Source organism: Kwoniella dendrophila, chromosome 3 (assembly GCF_036810415.1).
Source record: "Kwoniella dendrophila CBS 6074 chromosome 3, complete sequence".
NCBI lineage: Eukaryota > Fungi > Basidiomycota > Tremellomycetes > Tremellales > Cryptococcaceae > Kwoniella > Kwoniella dendrophila.
This window is the reverse complement of record NC_089478.1, coordinates 741,670-762,285: the sequence shown is the minus strand read 5'-3', so window position 1 is coordinate 762,285 and position 20,616 is coordinate 741,670. Positions and strand designations below refer to the sequence as shown.

Here is a 20,616-nt window from a genome sequence, read left to right as displayed (position 1 = left end):
AGATGAGAGATGAGAGTATGTAACTTTCCTTGCGGGTTTGCGGGTCTAGATCCTTTTTGCGTCACCATGGCGTTGGACGGAATCAAAAATGGGAACATGTGTATATAGATAGGCGTCCAGACCTGAAACAAAATCCTCTTCCGCAGGCCTTCTTTTGCCTTGGAGATCCGTGTTTTGACGCCTATTTTGTTTCGCGTTTGACGCGTTAAGTGAACTGACGAGAAGACCAAGAAAGTAATGTTCCTATATTTTGACTTTTGACTTGCCATAACACTATAGAATATAAAAGGAGCAACTCATTTTCAGCTCTATACCGTATAAACAACACAATCAGCAAACAATGTCAGAAGATTTAGGTGAATGGCTGAGTGATTCGAATGAGGTCCTGAACCTTCAATTGGGTAAGTCATACCAACTATCACGATCAAGGTTAAGGAAAAACGACAGTATTTTCCCTTTGTCTGCCATGAATATCTTGTCAAGTATGGAAAAGTATATATGTACAAAAGCAGTCTTACTGATCAGCCCGACTATCCTTCCAGTCAGAGATCCGGAGGATGAAGAACTTCTTCAATACGAAGATAAACAAGCTATTGAACCTTTTAATCCAGCTTTCACATATCCAATATTTGGTGAACATGAAAAGATATTCGGTTACAAAGGATTAGATATACAGGTGAGGTAGTTTTCAATACCATACATACGACATTTTCCCTTCATATTATCATTGGTTTTGATAGAAGAAGAAGACAAGAACTAATTCAGATGTGACAATGATTTAGCTGAAATTTGCATCAGGTTCATTAAGACAATATCTATCCATAAATTATGATGCTAAATTAAATTCTACAGCAACTCCTTCAGATGAAATTGAAGGTACTTTATATAAATTTATTCCACCTGATTATACAAAATCCGATTTAGATTTTAAAAGACAAGTTGAGAAAGATGCAGAAACATTTAAGCCTTTAGGTGAAAAGATAAATTCATATATACGTAAAAGTCAATTATCAAAAGGAAAAGGTAAAGCTAAATCCAAAGCACAAGTGAAAGGAAAGGGAGTCTCTGATGGTATCGAAGACTTGAAAGAAGGAGATGAAGGTGCTGTTGTTTTTGAGATGTACAAGGTATGTTGACGCTGTGCAGGGACTAACAAATAGCTGATATTTGAATGCATATCATCTAGGCAACATGGGATACACCTGGTTTTAGGGAATATCACAGACGAATGCAGTTATTCATATTGTTATTTATTGAAGGTGGAAGTTATGTACAGGTGAGTTGGCATCTTTGGCCCAGAACGGGAATATTAACTCACGTATTTGGTAAATTAACAGGAAGATGAAGATTCATGGGAATTCATAACGCTTTACGAAAAACGTAAAAGACCTGAATCAGAAATATACACATATCATTTTGTTGGATATGTTTCTGTCTATCCATTTTGGTGTTATCCAGATCAAGTGAGATTAAGATTAAGTCAATTTGTCATTTTACCTCCATATCAACATCAAGGTCATGGATGTGAGTGAACCTTTACCCAAGCCAAGAGAGCATTGGTCAATTTGATGTATAGCTTTGACTAATGTTTTATTTTGTCTGGATAGCTAAATTATATTCAACATTATTCGCTGATATGTTATCAAGAAAAGAAGTTGCAGAGTTGACTGTAGAAGATCCTGCAGAAGCATTTGAAGATTTACGTGATAGAAATGATTTAAGATTTTTAATTAAACAAAATATTTTAGATGATCCAATGTTTCAAATTGGTTTAAGCACATGTGGTGACGAAAAACAAAGAATTCAAAGAATTGAATGGGAAAATACAATAAAAAAGAAATATAAAATTGCACAAAGACAATTTGATAGATTATTAGAAATGTTACTATTGAGAGAATTAAATCAATTAAACGAAGATAAAGTTAAACAATATAGATTACATGTCAAAGCTAGATTATTTAGATTCAATTATGTAAGTTTAAGTTTAGAATCTTCTGAACTATCTCTAGGATATCCATCAGCATTGTTTTATGTATTATATAATGTAGTTCAGCTACAAATTCGAGATTCGAGGGAAAGCTAATTCTTACTGTTTTCGGTCGTTATAGGAAATGTTATCTCAAATGACACCAGAAGAAAGGAAAGAAGCTTTGGCGAAAACATATGAAAGCGTAGTAGAAGATTATGAGAGAATACTGGAAATGACTTTTCATTAGATGACACAGATGAAATGCTCTCAAGGCAGATAATAATGGCTTCTAATGCATGAAAAGGTAACTCGATATAGACGTATGAAGGTTGATGAGGATCGATCATCAATCCATCTTTGCAAAGATACATTATATTTGGTCACATGGTTCCTATAGCTACTGAATCAGTTCGTGAATAGTCAACAATGGATGTATATATCTTACTACATGCGTATAATTGTATAATTCAGTAGAAATGCCTGTATATAGCAGTAGAGGCGATGCTAAAGACTCGATTACAATAATTCATGATTGCTCCTTATACATGTTATACATGATTAATATATACCGTGTATTGAAATACCTCTATGAAGAGAATTGAGCTACTAAGTACTGTGAAACCGAAGTAGGACTTAAGGGAGCACCTAAATCAGTTATAATGAAATCTATTAAATCTGGCGTAGTTATATCAACCATAGGATTAATCAATTCCATTTCTTTTGTCATTTCAACTCTTTCACTTTGTTGAGTATTAGGAGTACCAGGTATAATAGGTGATCTAGATTGTGATCCAGTAGAATTTGGTCTTGATAATGGATTAGAAGCATTTATAATAGGTGGATGTGAATTTGGTAATAAAGTTGGAAATTCTAATGGTATTAAAGGTCTTTCTGTTGTGGAATTGGAGCTAGAATTAGAGCTGGAGATCGATGGTATAGGTAAATCAGTTTGTGATAATGGATAATGCCTTAAGAATTTATATGATTCGGCTAAAGCATAAAATGGTTTTCCCATTGATTTTGCAACTAATGCTACTTGATATGTTCCAACTGAAGATACCAATCCCTATATTAACCAAAGATTTAGATTATTAGTCAAGAAGAAAAGAAAAAAGATCCTTATTAGATTGCTTTGAAATATGTGTTTCCACTCACTCCACTTTCAACAACAGCTTCTGAACCAACTAAAACCATATCAACTCTTTCCATTACATATGCTACTGCTGAATCAAGTACAACTGTACATGGTATTCCATTTGCGGTCAAAACTTGATGCGTTCGCATACTGTGAGATTCGGTTTATTCGTCAACTTCACCGAACCAATTACATTCATCGAAAAGCAGTGAACTCACCCAAGGCAACCTGGTCGGGCCTCTAAAGGTAAAGAGCATAGTGTCTGTTAGCTGTTATACCCTCTACATTACATCCGTTATGTATGATCTGACTTACCCGTAACATATACTTTTATACGTTTATGTTGTTTATGAGCTCTCAAGATAGTTTGGATGACAGTTCTTGAGTAACTATGTGTAAGAATCTATATTCACGGATACAAATGTCAATCAATCCAGTTGGATGAGATTCAACATTTACGCATGGTTAGCATTTTTTGATACTTACAACACAATCATCTCTCAAAAACCCAACTGCTAATTCTGCTATTTTCTCTCTACATTGTGGTGCGGTTATAGCACAAAATGAACGACCTTGTGAGATTAAGGATCTTTTGTATGATGGGAAATCCTACATGATTTCGGTTCAGTCAGTACATTGATGTTTTGAACGGAAGCCGGCAGTCATAAGCAATCATGCAGATGAACTCACTTCTCCACCCATTGATAATGCAAAGAATCTTTCCCATAATTGACAACCTGCTCTTACACCTAAACTCAACTGAGTGTTAATCAAAGCTTGTCTACCTATCGTTAATTCTGAAGCTAGACCCGTGACAGTCGATGCTACATATTAGATTCGGAGTCAGATCTCATAGGTGCTGAATCGCAATGTTTACATGAATCAGATGAAGGTATGGGTGGGACTGACCAGTTGAAGCTTCAACCAATTCTACTAAAGCTAAAATAGCAGCAATTGGATGAGGTACCTAAACGATGATAATACGCCTTAGTTCTCCTACCTGATAAACCACTTGATCTATGCATTATTGTGTTGTTTACAGCTGTATAACTTACCTTGCCATCTTCTATAGCTCTTTTATAAGCACCCAAAACATCGAAACCCTTTGGTGAATTCTTTCCTGTTTGACTACCTGAAGCGTGGGTTTGAGCTGTAGGTCTTGATGTACCTCTTGCAGAGGGTGCCGGAGAGAGTGATAATGGACTTGCTACACCTGCCATAGTGGTCTACTGTTCTACGCTAGATCAGAGGTGTTTGGAGGATAATTTATAGGTGACAGTGATGGTCGAAAGAGTAGACAAAAGGAAAATAATATGTCGACTAACGCTCTTTTTTGACTCAACTTTCTAAGTAACCGAATCTGAAACTTCGATAAAGTGGAGGACATTCACATTTCGATCCATTATTTCTATGTGACAGTTTTAAACTATCTGATTTCTATCTTATCTTCGCGCATAGCTGACAAACAAACTTAAAAATATGTCAAGAATAGCTTCAACGTCACTATTACGATCCGCAAGCACCATTGGACGTGCTTCGATACCTTGCAAACGAATTTCTTTAGGTAAATCGATTCCAGCTCCGATCGCTTATTCGAGACGATGGAATTCTACAACTTCGGATCCTCCTAAGCAGAGTCAAAATACTCAACAGAGTCAAGCTGAAGCACCAAATCTGAAAGGAAGTGTCAAAACTGATTCGAAATCTGAGAAGAAAGGTTTGAAGATATCATGGATATTCAGTGGTTTAGCTGGTTTAGGAGCTCTTGTGACTATATATGGATTGTGAGTTTCCAGTATCTTAGCTGGATATACCTTGGTTGAGATCTAGACATGATCTGAAGAACCGTGCTAAGAATATAATATCGAATGATCCTTTAGGCTAGAATTTTATTCTACATTGAAAACATGGCCGAAAGCTGTCAGAGAACATCTAAGAGCAGCATTAAAAGCGAAATTAAGACAGGATTATATGAAATCTGAGAAATACTTCAGGGAGTAAGTAAATCTTTAAATTCTCTTGTATAAAAAAGTATGTTGACAAGACTTTTAAATTCACCCTCATTAGAGCATTGGAGGTAGCTTTGAATTTAGGTCCAGAAGCATTATCACCAGAACCATTACAAAAGATAACTGGTATTTATGTAGAATTAGCTAATGTATTAGAATTAATGGGACAGAGAGTTTCTGCATTTGAAGAATTGAGAAATGCCGTTGAGATGTTAGGTCCAAATCCTATTAGACCGATAAATTCTCAGCAATCATCAGGATTTGAATCAGGTGAATGGATAGGAAAAGAATACAAGTTGAATGAAAAAGATCATATTAGAGCAATTGGATTATATCAAAAATTAGGTCAATTATCATTAGATATTTCAAATTCTAGAAAAGCACCTTTACTTAAATCTTCATCATATTCTGAAAATATCACCTTAACACCACAAGGAGAAATTGTAAAAAATTGGAATGAAGCTTCGGAATATTATTTATCTTCTGCTTTAACGTCAATGTTAAAATTGGGTTTAAATATAAATCAATCTCAATCTCAAACACAATCTGGAATCATTGACAATACTAGAGATGGTCAAGGTCAAGTGGTTTTAGGTAGAGATGTAGATTTACCTTCAGGTGAAATTTCTGAAGATACAAATTCAGGTGGTTCAGTTGATAAAAGAGGTTTAGGTATGACAATGGAAGCCTTATCTGAAGTTTATGCTAAAAAAGGTCAATATGACTTATCTGCTCAATTGTTATTACAAGCTGTATCTTTATTGTTACCTCCTGGTAGTCAGGCGACTCCACCTGTAAGAGATAGATGTCAAGGTACGTTCTTAGCTTTACTTTCACTCTTGGCACAATCGGCTAATTCACTTAATTTACGCTTGGTTCTTTCTGCCTCATCTAGCTGCTATGGTGAGCCACAGTATCTCATGTCATTCCTTGATTCTCAAATAGACTCTTTGCACTGACAAATGCGATTCTAACAGTTGATGACAACGATATCATCCCATGCATTGAAACAATCATCGCCTCCGCCAGGATCAGCCAAATCAATCAAAATCTCAAAATCATGGTCATTACGTTCACTACAATTATCTGAAGAAGCTTTACGAGAGACTGAAGCTGAAAATTACAAAGATTCACCTTTAGAGGCATCTATAGCTATATGTTCGAGAGCTAAGGGTGTTGGTCTATATAATTTGGGAATGCTAGCTGAGGTGAGTGATTGCTATATTTGGATCTGCTTGAAGGATATCCTCATACAGCTTATAATTCTCCTATCTGATGACGTTGAGGCTGATAAACAATTCTTTTTTTGCTTAATCATAGATGGAAGATGATTTACCTTCAGCCTTAAACTTGTTTCAAAAATCACTCACGGCATCTAGGGAGACAGGTTTTGTAGAGGGTAAAAGAGAAGCGACAGCTGCTATACGTAGAGTACAATCATTAGGTGGATCAACGACATCATAAGTTCATGCATATTGAATATGTATTGGGAACGAGTGAGCTCGCCTCTGCCAATCACTCCATACGATCTCTGAACAGGTCGTAATCATTGTAGGGTGGGATTCCCGTTCTCGTCCACGGGATAATCGTTGTCGTACAGATCGACGACATCCGATAAATCCAAAAGATTTCGAGTGAAAACTTGACCTTGTCTCATTCTTCTATTTGAGTGACTTTTGCTGATCCTCATCATTGATCTCAATCGTCTTGAAATCTTGGGGCCTCCTTTTATAATAATGCTAGACCCGGTCAACTCTTGGACATCTTCTTCTCCTAGAGATAACGAGTTGGTGAAATTGTAAGATACAAACATATCGGGTTGAATGATGTCTGTTTTGACTATCACATTTGGTAGAAATTGCTGTTGTCCAGTAATATGGCCCAAGGAGGATCTATCAATAGGTTCACCGTGTTGATTCAAAACTTGATCTTCTGATAAATTGGACAACCTATCGAGATAATCCGTAAACCCAACTGAACGTTTTGCCTTTTGGGTATCAGTATGAGTAGGAGAAGAAGAGGGTTTCAAGTCTTCTTAATGAGTTAAACTGATATGATCAGGATGAGCAGCCACCTAAATACAACTTGAATAAGCTTTGACTTGTTCAGGCAAAAAAGGTCTGAAATTGATCAAGCTAGTATCAGCATCTTCACTATAGTTACTGATCTTCCTGAAACGCGATTTCAGGTATTCGCTCGCCCCTGACTCAAAAACCAGTCTCTTCAAACTCTTCAATCCTTCTGATTGGATTTTATCGTAATTACTTGAAGTTGCTTGATGTTCCAGTAATATGAAATCTTCTCCGTACGTCAACTCTTTCAACTTAGCAGGAGAGATCAAGTCTGATATAGTAATGCAGTTTTGTAAGGTCGAGGTATTCTCGGTTGAGGCAGACATCTTGTATGTAGCCGAGTAATCAAGATATTACTGTAGATAACGACATAAGTTTGAGCAGAAAGCAGTGTGATATCGATCTTCCATATCTAGAGAACAAGCTGAACATGGTTGTCGAAGCCCTCCATGATGGATGTGATCGATAGCGGTTATCCTACCAGGCGCATACTGTATAGTACTCAAGTGGCGCTCACTGAGCGAGGGAATTCTCTCCATGAATGCGAATTCATGGTTGAAAGGTTCAATGAAAGGAGGGAAGTTGAGTGGAAAAAGGATAAGCAATACGCTCAGAAGTGAAATTTAGACACAGCAGCCCTGTGAGCAAAAGCACTGTACTGCATAACCAAGCCATATATAAGGACACACGTACTCGCCTTAACAGTTTTTCCCATTCCGGTTGATATCCATCATGGTCACTGCTTTCTGACTGAATTCTTATAAATCAAAACTCGTATGCATCACACATTGAGAAGGAACTCTACCTACTTGTCCCTAACTAACAGACTATCCAATGTTTCGGTAAAAAATTGTGGACATGTACAGTATGGAGTATCAATAGCTGTTAAATAACGGGCGCACTATGCCATTCTGCCACCTTCCGGTACAACTGATTTTACGAAATCAAAAGGCACGAATAAGCTGGGTTTGATAATATCAGCTTCGACCACTGCTTCTGGAAGATATTGTCCTTGAAAATCTTGACCAGAGGAGGCAACTTCTCCGTGTGAGTGAGTATAGGGCGCAGCATATCCCCATTTATCGAGTCTGTGCCAGGAGCCAAGCTGTTGAAACGATTTGGATAATCGGTGACTTCCATTGACGAATCGAAATACAAATTTTCGGCCAAGGTATACGAACTTTCAGCACTTTCCCGACCGGTCAAGTTGAACACGTTCACAAAATTCGGATGAGCAGCGACAAAAACCTGGTTTGATCTACTGGCTTACGTTTGATTCAAGATTGGTCTAAAATAGATCTTATCAGGATCATCATAAAAAAAATTGGCCATTTTGACGGACTTTAGCCAGTGCTTTGGTATCCTCTGTTGCATTAGGGTCCTTTGCAAGGCAAGATAAAGTCTTCAGGCCGTTCTTCTGGATACTGTCGAATCGTCTTGAATACCAAGTCTTGTGTCCCAGCAGAACATAATCTACACCGAAATCCTTGCCGGTGAGGGAGTCAGGGGATAAAAGATCCGATTTATCGAGAAACTGGGTACTTGGCTTTTTAGATGGAACGGTTGACTATAATGCCGGAGTTAGTATTTTTGCCCCCAAGGTAAGGGTAAAATGAAGCTCACGGGTCCTCCTTCTGAAGAAGCAGCTGTAGCCGTGGAGGGCATGCTATTGATACGATAAGAGATATTAAATACGATTACTGTTCTAGTAGTACAGCTAACTGGGAAGATTGGAAATAGAAAGATGTAAGTAGAGAGTGGGATTTTTTGGTCAAACATGTGAAAAGTCGCTCTATACATAGTTAGAGGACGGTGCTGAAATGGCTTCGAGATTTGACTATGGGCGAGAATTATTCACATCATCCTTGCTTTCGTGCGGAAAACCCGCAAAGAAAGGTAAGCTGTAGTCAAGCTAAGAAAGGAATGATATATACCATGGTGAGTTGGGACCCGTCTTCAAGGATGGATGAACGATGCTTCTACAAATTACTTTGATTGCAAGCTCGCTCCAAGCTCTAAACTCCCAAATATTACACTGCGTATGCATATAGTATGTATGCTATGTATGCTATATAAGTTATAGTTGTCCCTTAAGACCCATGTATATTGATATTTGATATGTTATAGATATTTTATATTCTACATTATACATTCTACATTCTACTTTCTACATTCTACGTTTTCTATAGATCTTCTACGAAGGCATATGTTCAGGCATCTTACGCCGTACTTTAGCTTTTACCATTAATTCCGCTATGCCCTATTAGCAGAGAAGGGTTATATCAGTATGACAGTCATTGTCGAATTCAGGATGTATAGTTGAAAACTCACATAAACAGCCCCATCTATTAAACCGACTGATAAGACTAACCAAGATGACATTATACTTAAGACTGGTGTTGGTTGACCATGTACCATATCATATACTAATCTAACTAAAGAGACTGAAAACACAAGCATATACTACGGAGGATAGTGTCAGTTACCGGTCATCTCATCTGTAACAGAAGGAACTCACGGCAAGTGGGAAATACAACATCAATAAACTTGCTTGTCTATTGAAATAAGCTGAAGCTGACATTTGTGGTATACCACTTCTAGAACCTGTTGCAGAACCTCTATTTCTACTACTATTTTCAGGTATATCATCTAAACCTGTAACTTGATATTCTTGAAAGAATTCTTTTAAAGTTTGACCACTTGGTCTCCTATCTTCACCAAGATTGCCATTATCAAAAGCTATTAAAGATGATCTTCTTCTTTCTGGAGCAACCATCGGGATTCCTCCTACCAAAGAAGTCCTTCTATCCCCATTCAACTCATTATTATATACTCCCAATCTATCATGTATTGACAGACCATCATCTGAATCTTGGTTTCCGAAATGTTTATTCACCAAATCGTTATCTAAATCAGCTTGTGAACCTTGTGATAAAACTGGTGACAAAACATGATGACGTTGTATTGTCGGTATCGCAGTATTGTGACCATTATCTGGAGTTACTAATTTCGTTGTTGAATCAATTGAACCTGGAGCTTCAGGTTGATAATGTAATTCAGGTGTAACAACTGTATATGTATCTGTACCTAAAGTTTGTTTTGAACTCGAACTTGAATTTGGTACAGAAGTTTCGGATGATGTTGATGGGAATCTATGAGAGAGATTCGTTGTTGCGACATTTGAGAATGGATCTTTTATTTCTTGACATGGTGAGATTAATTCTGGTGAAACAGGTCTAGAAGCTAATAATATACCTGAAGGTACTGTAGGTGTAAAATCAATTGAACTGGTATGTAAAGGTGTATTGTTGGTTAATTTACCTCCATATGCTCCACCAACAGTAACAAATTCTAATGCCTCCCAAGGAGCATCAGGATTAACTGGATCCTTATTCGTTGTAGATCCCCTACCTAATTTGAATAGAGGTTTAAACATTTTTGAACCGTTTCCTTGATGTGTTTCTTCGATATTATGGGTATCAGATACATCAGGTTGAGTTCCAGCCATAAATTGTGTCGATAATTGAATGGTATCTGGCCTTCTTAGAAATCGGAATAATCGCGAATATAGTGCAATGATCACTATGAAAACGATGGCTCGTGGAATGAATTGTACTAAATCTCGGTCTAAACCATTGCCTTTGGTTCCATAGTAACACAAACTTCCATTATTCACCCAGCCAACGGTTCCATGCCAGACTATCGAAATTGTTATTAATCAAAACCTAAAAGAGTTAATCTGGTTTAAACTTACTGGCTGAATGTATTATCGATATTGCCCATATTAAGGGAGCAACAGCCCAAGAGTATCTTTCAAAAGCGCTGGTCATGCTGGATAATGGGTGCATCTACGAGAAATGGTTAAATGTAGTTCAAGCTTAAGAAGAAACGGAAGAGAGTGACTTACGAGAAGGAGATATGTGGCGAAAGCGATAGCTAGTGTCCATAGATGTTGACTGAAAAGAACGGAAGTAAGGAGGAAAGCCAATGCGTTCTGGTAAAAGAGAATTTGTTTAGCTCTTTCTTCAAACAACTCTATGTTGATTGAAAGGTTACTTACACATCCAGCAGATCCTGTTGTCTGTGGATCACCAGCCAGATACATGATTTCAGGCGGCAGCGCGACCAGACTATGTCGCAATGACCAATTTAATCAATATGAAAAACAAACGACAAATAATATCGTATATGATGAAACTCACCCGAGGATCAGATCACTAACTACCATCCCTATCAATAATCTTACTCTCAATTTCCCTCTCCCCTGCTTTATTAACGATATGAACAGATACGATGCTGCTATTAATGTTAGGCCTGATATTATAGACGCCCCCGTAGCGTTAATTTGGGTCACAGTGAATGTCATTTTGGTGGTGGAAAGTTCTTATATTATCGATTAGAGGAGAGAGACGCGAAATCGTTAGCTGTAATTTCGATCAATCCTTCTCCTCCTCTTGATTGTGCTCGGAGATGTATGATTCGATTCTACGATTTTAAGCAGAGCTAACAATGTTTTGGTGATATTGGTAAAAAAAGCTATCCCTTCTTTGAGTTGTGAATTGCAAGCTGAAGTTCGCTGAGTAATTGCAAGTGAATCAACGATCTGTTAATTAGCCCAAGGCTATTACTGGCAGATAGTGAATTATGTGTTAAGATGGAAGGAGTTGTTGTTATCGGTGAATGAAGTGGTTCTATCGGAAGGCGTGTTCTGATCGAAAGAAGCTTGTTGCCTAATTTTGGAGCTTCGATTCTGTGTTGTTTGGATTCAAAGCTAATGACCGTGTGGTAATGTGCAGCGGATAACAAGCATGATATGTCCTTTCTGATAATAATATAACTGGAATTGATCTATCGGTGGCGTAACTTGATATCCTAAAAATCCGGTCTACCAATGATGACTAGAGAATTGAGCGGTCAAGAGTTTGCCAAAGAGCCAAAATGCACTAAGAAAAGGCGATGGTATTGGTTGGGTTGTGGTACGTTGTTTGGACCTAATTGAAACTGATTGAATTCTGAATATCGACCAGAATATAATTGAGTCTTCACTTGATTCACCTTTTATCGACGTGATCAAATGGAGCGATGGTAAGTCGACTGTTATGTCCGTCTTCTAATAAAGTCCAGAATTCTATAGCTTGATGTTGAAACCAGTCTATATAGAGTCTTTGACTATGTAGCTATCTTTCTCCTTTGGAATACACCTTATTTGTTATTTGTTGATGACGATTGAAATCGGTTTTAATAAACACTCTATGGTATTCTACTCATCTATTCAATCACGTATGGTTCTGAAATTATGTTTGTTCTTATTAAGCTTTCTTTCATATACTGGTAAGCAAAGCCGAAGAGAAGGAGCGATGTTATTAAATTGTAATTGATTTGTGCTGTTGTAGTAAATGAATTGAATTGTGAAAGAAGGAAGTAAATTTAAACTATTGTTAATTATGTTATGTATGAAAGAGGAAAAACTGAATTGAACCAAGTCTGAAAAGTCCAATATGGGATAGATTATCCAGGATTGTTATGATTGAGATGGAGAGTACGGTTGTCTTGTTTTACAAGGATGATGAGGACGATTGATAATTATACAGCGATGATTCTAAAGGTGATAGTGATACAATGAGATATGACAACTTCATTTGATTGCACCAGCTAACAATCAATATTACTACGCAATAATGATGAACGAAGTAAACGAGGCATCTGCAGGAGTGATACGGTACATAACTCTGTTAATGCGGTATGACTATACCCTGCACCGTAGGTCTTACTTGACCGGGATTTCAAGCAAAAGGGTAAAGAGAGAATAAGAGAAAGGGCTGGTCATAACTTGTACTGAGATTAGCTGGTACATTTATTGACTAGCGTAGTAGTTATACCGTAAAGAGACTATCATTTCAAAATATGTAAGTAAAGGAAAAGTCACCCAAAAACGCCAAGGCGCGAAAAAACTGGGATTAAGGAAGAAAGAGAAAAGAAAATTCATTTTTCAGGGATATCGTCGTGTTTACGGTTACTACTTGATACAAATATAGGTGCTTTTACCTACTGTCAGTCAACGTTCCTCTTCCTTGTCCTTCCACCTATATCCGTACAAAATGTCGATACTTAGCTAGACCTTGTTAAGCGCTCGGCCGTCTGCATATTATTATCGCTGCGAGTTTATCTAATACTAGCTTGGTAACTAACGGCAAATATAGGTTACTTCCAGAGCATTAGTAACCTATAAAGAGTCATCAACAAATTTAACTTTTTCCTCAGTTCAAACTTTGTTTTCCATGGTTACGTCCTTTTCCTTAAACCCTCGGAGGAACATTGTTTTTAAGCTCAGCGCTTGTATATGAACGACCCATCCGGTTCATGATCACAACTGACGATCATTTCAGGGTTCATTCCGGAAAATGACCACTCTTTTACGCCTGAACAGAACACACGTAGATCGGTAAAAAGCTTGCAACAAGAGTCCTTCTTACGCACAAGTCATTCAAGTTATACAGGATTGATGGGGGATTTACAACGTCCGCCTTATGTTCAAGCGCCTCTTACATCCAAAGAAGGATAAAGAAGAAAAGCCAAAGGAATGCTTCTTATTCGGACCAACTTGTCAATGATCTCCGAGCATCAGTCTGAAGATCGCGAGCAACAATCCATAATTAGATGCACAACCCACTAATCACTATGCTATTGTACATATGCCGATATATAGGGAAATGTAAGTTCATGGCATAAAGTCGTCTAATGAACGTACGCACAGACCAATATAAATGTTGATCGATTCCGATTTCCGGTTGTACCTGATTATCATAGTTACTTTCGTGCGTGCATCAAACATCAGCTTTTGAGGTGCACTTTTGTAAGGGCTATGGCCCAGCATGAAACTCTAAGGATATTCGAAGTATGATGATACTGCATATAGGTCTATCTGTGTTCATTGTTATCTGGGGTATCAGTATGTTACGTTGCAATAAGTTGATGATGGTCTCAGTGTACGCAATGTATTTAATTATCTATAAACTCTGTACTGTATGTATAGCTTTACCTACAGGTCGATCTGTACGAGATTCCACATCGTAACTATTATTGACCTGACTGAACAAATACTCACTTACATTATATTTTTTATCGGCTCAGGTACAATTTTCCACAGAGTCGTTTTCCTGTAGTTAGTTTAGGAAGTTCGGACAGACCGGAAAGAAATGACATAAAAATTCGATTAAGCTTGTTGTGCCTGACACTACTTTTCTTAGGTATGAGGATTACCTATTCCGGATCCAATGATTTATTTCCACCATACATTTCTCACCTATTGATGCACAAAAGATCTTTTATCTTGCTTGTCTGATAAGCAAAGAACATTCAAACCGATCGGTGGCTTTCTTCTTTCCTATGCACAGATCTTACTTTTAGGAATGCTTAGACCGTTGAACAGAGAAGCATTCGGCATTTAACATCATTGGGGACGAACCGATTAACCCGGGAACATTTGACGATAGAGCATCGTTTCCTTCTATCATAGATCTAGGATATAGCCCACATATTGACATCCCCGCTTGCGTTTGACTGAAGCCAAAGATTACCCACCACTAGATTTGAAAAACAAGCGCGGAGGGTAGTCATCTCTGATACATCGTTCCACCTCTATCAGCTGACACGAATACCGATGGCGTTCACATTCATAGGGAAGGTAATATAATTGGGGTAGAAGCTGCTCTTGACAATTCCTCGAAGATGTTCATCGATCAAGTTTATGGCTTACAGGAGAAGTCTTGCCATTTCGAAATTCGGTATGACTAGCCGAGGGATAATGTTTGATAGGTCACCCGACTCCATCGAGCCCAGTCGTGGCTCGAGCCTTCAGCTCAAATATGTACTCAATGTAAACTTCCATCAGCTCACTAATGAGTCCATCGCTTTTATGGAAACGCTTCTCTGAAAAGTCGAATAAGGTTATCCATATTGAGGTAGAGTCAAAGTGACCATTCGATTTGTTGATTTAAGCTTATCTGAAGCGTTGGGTCGAAACGGAACATACTTCATATCTCGAATCCACCATCAAGACGATAGGCATACGAAGGCTTGGCTTGACACCGCGGGATTGTCAATTTAGTCTCGATTATCATGTTGCGACTAGAACGAAAACACAAGAGTGGTTTACAGGGCAGGGAGCGGGTCGTGCACCTGGGCTGATTGATTAAAGATATTACATATACTTACTGCTGGATACTTTTTGGAACTTGAACATACTGACGAGATACATCTCTTGATACATTTAACCTTCCATTCTGAAAACCTCTTCAGCAGATAACCACCATCCTGGTCCACTTTCGGATCCTGTTGCACCAGGTACGAAACTTTCTTGCATCCCATCAGTGAGCTAATAGACAACAGATTTGTAACAAATCAGCAGATAATTCAATTTATAATCAATTCTGCCTAATAGATTGAGCGTATATTTACCTGCCACCATCGTTTTGTAGTTTCATTCTCAGCTATACCAGCCATATCTTTATCAAAATCGTTTCCGATATATCTCATATGGGCGATAAGAAGATTATGAGGTTCGAAGAAGTGGATTGAGTAATCTATCATATTGATTAGTACTCTTATACATGGTTGGTATTGCACCGTGTTATGAGGGAACAGTCGAGGAACAACAAAATACCGACTTACCCACGACATGAGCTTTCCTCAGAGCTCCAAGCACCTCGGGCCAAACAGCTGCGTGTACCTATCATACAATATATCACTCAGCCATAATCTCAATCACACTCTTGTGCTCATGTGTTGGTCCCAAGTCAAACCTTACTGACTTTTTTGTATTCCTCCAAACGTTCTGGCTTGACTCGAATAACTTGACATATCCTCTTACCCTCATCGGTTTTCGGCAAAACCGGGAATGGTAGCTCAGTACTCATCTTGCAGGAATAGGGTACTTGATGGCGATTGTTGTAGTGATGTTGGCAGGATAGTATAAGCAGATGTTTTGAGTAAGTACGTCTAGGCTTGATAGTATGTCGTTTCGTCTTATCGTCTAAACGTCAACACAAACCTGTACTGGTTAATCGGTCAAGCATTCTTCCGATAAACCGAGACTGGGAATACATTGAATACGTAATATATGATACACCTTCAGTACACGTCAACCCCCATTTAGCGTCCTCTCGGTCCTGGCCGGATTGTCGTGTTCGTCATGTGATGGGATGTCACAGTCATCTGGATATCCCAATATCAACCTATATCTTTAATCGTATATATGTATAACAATTACAATCAGACAGCTGACACATGATCTCCTTCAGTTGCAGATGTCGATAAGCGCTTGTCTGAGGAATGCATGGGCTACTTTGTTTCCAGTCAAGGTCATTATATTATATCATATATAACCAGATGCTTTAGGTCTTCGTGTATCCATGAGATGCCCATCACTATCGATATTCGAGACTTCCTCTACCAAATAACGGACGGAACTTACCTTGCTCCTTCATCATAGAACGGACTCTCAGATGTGGTACAAATATCTTCACAAGCGCGTCAGCTTGTCAAATAGCACGAAATGTAGGATTAGACTTTATCATGACGACGCTACCTTTGGTTATAGAGTTCCGACAAAATACGAATTACCAGATTGTAAGTCGGCTTTGGTACAAAATGATTATACGCCTGACACTGACTTGACAATGATAGATACCCAAGAAGAGCTAGACAATAGGTAAGTTATCCACCGTTTCACGATTGGTGACGAATAAGGACACTAATGAATGTTGTTAATCACTTAGAAACGCCAATGCACCTTTACTCAGATACGTAGAATCCGTCAGAAGGCATGGTCATAGAGCTGCACAGATAGATCCTCTCGATTTGATGGATAGAGAGTGAGTCATCAAACCTATTGGCCAGAAGCATCCTGAAAGCTAAACGTATAGGTAGCCCAGTTGGAGCTTTGAACCCCTCTCGATATGGTCTTAAAGATACGCAGAAATATCCATTACAAGGTATACTTCACCTTCCACCATCTCCCGAACCAACAGTCCCACCATCGACGGCTGCACCAGAAAGGACTGAAACTGGTGAAGGATCAGATGTTACTGTATCGTTGGAAAAGATCAAAAAGCATTTAATGGAGGTTTATGTGGACAAGATTGGGTTTGAATATATGCACTGTCCTGAAAAGAACGAGCGGCTGTGAGTAATCCTACCCTGTCGTTTCTTTCGTTTACTGTGGGGAGAAACTACTGAAATATTGATGATAGGTGGTTCTCGCATCATGTCGAGACAGACGCATCGTCATTTCCACGTCCATTCGAGAAGGAAAGACAGGAACACATATGGAAGCTATTGATGAGGAGTGAGGAGTTGGATAAATTCCTTGGCAAAAAGTTCCCCAATTTGAAGAGATATGGTAAGTATTTTCAAGCTCTGACTCCTGCTCATATATTGTACAGTATAGTATCGATCAGTCCGGCTAACATGTCTTTTTCAGGTTGCGAAGGAGCGGAAAGCATGTTACCAGCATTATCTTCATTATTCGAGGTATCAGCCAAATCTGGTATTTCATCCATTGTCTTATCACTTCCTCACAGAGGTAGATTATCCTTACTATGTGATCCTGATTTATTAAACTTTTCACCTAAAGCTTTATTCGCAAAAATCAAAGGTAAACCAGAGTTTGATCCAACCACAGCTCCTGGTGCTACAGGTGATGTAATTAGTCATTTATCCGCAAGTAGGCAAATCCCTTTCAAATCGGTTGAAGGTGAAGACCGAAATGTGGAAGTCAAAATACTGCAAAATCCAAGTCATTTAGAAGCCGTCAATCCTGTTGCCTTGGGTGTGACGAGAGCAAAACAAATGGAATTATTGAAAACTTCCCCCACAGAATGTCAATTAGGTGATAAAGCAATGTGTGTACAATTGCATGGTGATGCAGCTTTTGCAGGGCAAGGTGTAGTTGCGGAAAGTTTGGGTTTGAGTGGTTTACCCCATTTCGGTAGTGGTGGTACTGTGCATATCATCGTAAAGTGAGCATCCTTAGCTATCATGTCTACCTATTATTTAGCTGACTTTGATATCTGATTTCAGCAACAAGTGAGTTGCGAAAAAATGGTCACAGCTGAATGATACACCATAGTATTGGATACACAACCCCAGCTTCTTTAGCAAGATCCTCAGTCTATTCATCGGACATAGCTAAAATGATCGGTTGTCCAATACTGCACGTCAATGGAGACTACCCAGAAGCTGTATCACGAGCTGTAGATATAGCTTTCCGATATAGACAGATGTTCAGAAAAGATGTGGTTATCGATCTTATATGTTATAGACGATGGGGACATAATGAACTTGATGAACCTGCCTATACGCAACGTAAGTCTGCTCCTACTTGAACTCTATCGTCAACGGAATTGCTGACACAATTGCAGCAAAAATGTATGAAAAGATTAGAGCTAGAAAGAGCGTTCCGGACCTGTACGAGACCCGATTGAAAGTGAGTAATGTTCAATGGTTTTCGATTTCTCCCTTGAGGCTTATGCGCTTCTTGCAGCAACAGGATATTCTGTCAGAAGAAAGTGCCTCGAAACTACGCCAAGAATACACAGCCTATCTGGAGGAACAATTCAGCCGAATGGAGAGCTACCAGCCGGAATCTAATATGTTACAAGTGAAATGGAAAAATTTTGTTTGGCCAGCTGAATCACATGCAGATCATAATCCCGACACGGGAGTGGACAAGCAACAACTGGTTGAAATAGCAAAAGCAAGTGTGACTTTGCCAGATAATTTCGTGAGGTTGTGTTCTGTAGTCTTCCCTGATTTAGCTAACACATTGAGACAGAATATACATACAAGGCTGAAACGTCATGTGGCATCTCGTTTGAAATCATTAGACAGTAAAGTGGACTTTGCCACGGCCGAAGCAATGGCTTTTGGATCTCTAATGAGAGAAGGTAATGATATTAGAATATCTGGTCAGGATGTTGGCAGAGGTACTTTCTCTCAAAGGTAAGTTGCGGTAGGTAATATATAGTTGCGTTTCACAATGAAACTGATCTGATTTTTGATCTCTTGCTTTGCAGGCACGCGATGTTTGTTGATCAGCAAACGGAATCATGCTATATCCCACTTAATCAGGAGCTTGGAGACAGTGCAGGAAAACTTGAACTTGCCAATAGTAAGTTTCTCATTAGCGATAGCAATGCCTGCATATAACCAATCGTCCTTATTGTCGCAGGTTCTCTCAGCGAAATGGCGGTCTTGGGGTTCGAAGTTGGGATGTCCTGGTCGAATCCCAAATTACTCCCTATCTGGGAGGCTCAATTTGGTGATTTCATGAATGGAGCACAAAGCATGATTGATACGTTTATTGTTGGTGCTCAAGGTAAGTGAACAATCGAAATAACTTGAAGCTGATGGAATCGATAAACAGCAAAATGGCTGAAGCAAAGTGGTATCGTCATGATGTTACCTCATGGGTATGATGGGGCTGGTCCCGAACATTCCTCTTGCAAGGTTGAGCGATTTTTACAGGTATGTTTACAACACGAGCATCGGGATGATAATTGGTGGTTGATCCCTGTCTCAGCTATCGAACGACGCTAGAACCTTCGATACTCATGGAGAGATCAACCTTACTTTCGCCAATCCTTCTACTCCTGCTCAATTGTTCCACTTACTTAGAAGACAAATGAAGAGGAACTACAGAAGACCATTGATTATCGCTTCTCCAAAGGGTTTATTGAGATCTCCCGTAAGTCCTTACCCCTTCCAGCGTCAAAGAACTCTGCTTACATACTTTGAATAGCTGGCGGCTTCATCTCTAGATGAAATGACACCGGGCACAACTTTCCAGCCGATTCTCGAGACTTCTTCCAGCTCGTCGGCAAAAAAAGTCATCTTATGCTCCGGTAAACATTATTATACTCTTCTCGAAGCTCTTTCCAAATCAGATAAAAAGTCAAGTTCGAATATAAGCATGGTACGTATAGAGGAATTATCACCATTCCCTTACTCTGAATTGGAAAGGGGTCTTTCTAAATATAAGAATATGGAAGAGATCATATGGGCACAAGAAGAACCTTTTAATCAAGGTCCTTGGTCATATGTCAAACCTAGAATAGAGGATGTATTAGATCAAATTGGTTATAAAGGTAACATCAAATATGCGGGCAGAAAATCAGGTGCTACCACTGCTGTCGCAGTTGGGGAATGGCATAAGAAAGAAGTTGACGAGATTATTAAAGCTGCATTATACTAAGCAAGTTTTGTACAATTTTTTATACTGTGTATCGTGTTCGTTCATGCATTGTCATTGTCCTCGTTACGACACAAGGATGAAACAGTATATGATTTTATGCATGTATGAATAAGGGAAAGGGGAAGAGGAAGGGGAAGACGACTTCGACGCGCTTTGACATTATTTTCCGAGATGGTGAG

The 20,616-nt window shown here is 38.7% G+C and overlaps 7 protein-coding genes across 7 annotated transcripts; 3 read left to right on the top strand and 4 right to left on the bottom strand.

Annotated features, from left to right (window-relative positions):
- Nucleotides 1-340: 340 nt before the first annotated feature.
- Nucleotides 341-2,216, top strand: L201_002592 (histone acetyltransferase type B catalytic subunit; the record flags this gene model as incomplete). Its single annotated transcript, XM_066218366.1, has 7 exons — nucleotides 341-401; nucleotides 543-676; nucleotides 783-1,127; nucleotides 1,187-1,276; nucleotides 1,338-1,524; nucleotides 1,608-1,972; nucleotides 2,109-2,216. 7 exons carry the CDS (start codon nucleotides 341-343, stop codon nucleotides 2,214-2,216), a joined length of 1,290 nt encoding a protein of 429 aa, XP_066074463.1.
- Nucleotides 2,217-2,555: 339 nt separating this feature from the next.
- Nucleotides 2,556-4,324, bottom strand: L201_002591 (uncharacterized protein; the record flags this gene model as incomplete). The annotated part of the gene is made up of 8 exons (XM_066218365.1): nucleotides 2,556-3,035; nucleotides 3,125-3,254; nucleotides 3,323-3,344; nucleotides 3,420-3,507; nucleotides 3,591-3,713; nucleotides 3,795-3,928; nucleotides 4,014-4,071; nucleotides 4,160-4,324. The coding sequence occupies 8 exons, from the start codon at nucleotides 4,322-4,324 to the stop codon at nucleotides 2,556-2,558; spliced, it is 1,200 nt and encodes a 399-aa protein (XP_066074462.1).
- Nucleotides 4,325-4,583: 259 nt separating this feature from the next.
- L201_002590 (uncharacterized protein) lies at nucleotides 4,584-6,577 on the top strand (the record flags this gene model as incomplete). Its single annotated transcript, XM_066218364.1, has 6 exons — nucleotides 4,584-4,888; nucleotides 4,985-5,101; nucleotides 5,172-5,926; nucleotides 6,009-6,016; nucleotides 6,091-6,321; nucleotides 6,434-6,577. The coding sequence occupies 6 exons, from the start codon at nucleotides 4,584-4,586 to the stop codon at nucleotides 6,575-6,577; spliced, it is 1,560 nt and encodes a 519-aa protein (XP_066074461.1).
- Nucleotides 6,578-8,497: 1,920 nt separating this feature from the next.
- L201_002589 (uncharacterized protein) lies at nucleotides 8,498-8,850 on the bottom strand (the record flags this gene model as incomplete). Its single annotated transcript, XM_066218363.1, has 2 exons — nucleotides 8,498-8,752; nucleotides 8,809-8,850. 2 exons carry the CDS (start codon nucleotides 8,848-8,850, stop codon nucleotides 8,498-8,500), a joined length of 297 nt encoding a protein of 98 aa, XP_066074460.1.
- Nucleotides 8,851-9,379: 529 nt separating this feature from the next.
- L201_002588 (uncharacterized protein) lies at nucleotides 9,380-11,551 on the bottom strand (the record flags this gene model as incomplete). The annotated part of the gene is made up of 7 exons (XM_066218362.1): nucleotides 9,380-9,445; nucleotides 9,517-9,648; nucleotides 9,704-10,884; nucleotides 10,940-11,033; nucleotides 11,093-11,179; nucleotides 11,246-11,315; nucleotides 11,388-11,551. The coding sequence occupies 7 exons, from the start codon at nucleotides 11,549-11,551 to the stop codon at nucleotides 9,380-9,382; spliced, it is 1,794 nt and encodes a 597-aa protein (XP_066074459.1).
- A 3,903-nt stretch (nucleotides 11,552-15,454) lies between these two features.
- On the bottom strand, nucleotides 15,455-16,100 carry L201_002587 (uncharacterized protein; the record flags this gene model as incomplete). Its single annotated transcript, XM_066218361.1, has 4 exons — nucleotides 15,455-15,559; nucleotides 15,643-15,767; nucleotides 15,856-15,913; nucleotides 15,996-16,100. 4 exons carry the CDS (start codon nucleotides 16,098-16,100, stop codon nucleotides 15,455-15,457), a joined length of 393 nt encoding a protein of 130 aa, XP_066074458.1.
- Nucleotides 16,101-16,688: 588 nt separating this feature from the next.
- Nucleotides 16,689-20,437, top strand: L201_002586 (oxoglutarate dehydrogenase (succinyl-transferring), E1 component; the record flags this gene model as incomplete). Its single annotated transcript, XM_066218360.1, has 16 exons — nucleotides 16,689-16,812; nucleotides 16,870-16,894; nucleotides 16,962-17,057; nucleotides 17,113-17,367; nucleotides 17,436-17,584; nucleotides 17,666-18,203; nucleotides 18,265-18,270; nucleotides 18,314-18,549; nucleotides 18,606-18,670; nucleotides 18,728-18,967; nucleotides 19,019-19,185; nucleotides 19,260-19,354; nucleotides 19,415-19,561; nucleotides 19,610-19,710; nucleotides 19,766-19,930; nucleotides 19,985-20,437. 16 exons carry the CDS (start codon nucleotides 16,689-16,691, stop codon nucleotides 20,435-20,437), a joined length of 2,862 nt encoding a protein of 953 aa, XP_066074457.1.
- Between the last annotated feature and the right edge of the window lie 179 nt (nucleotides 20,438-20,616).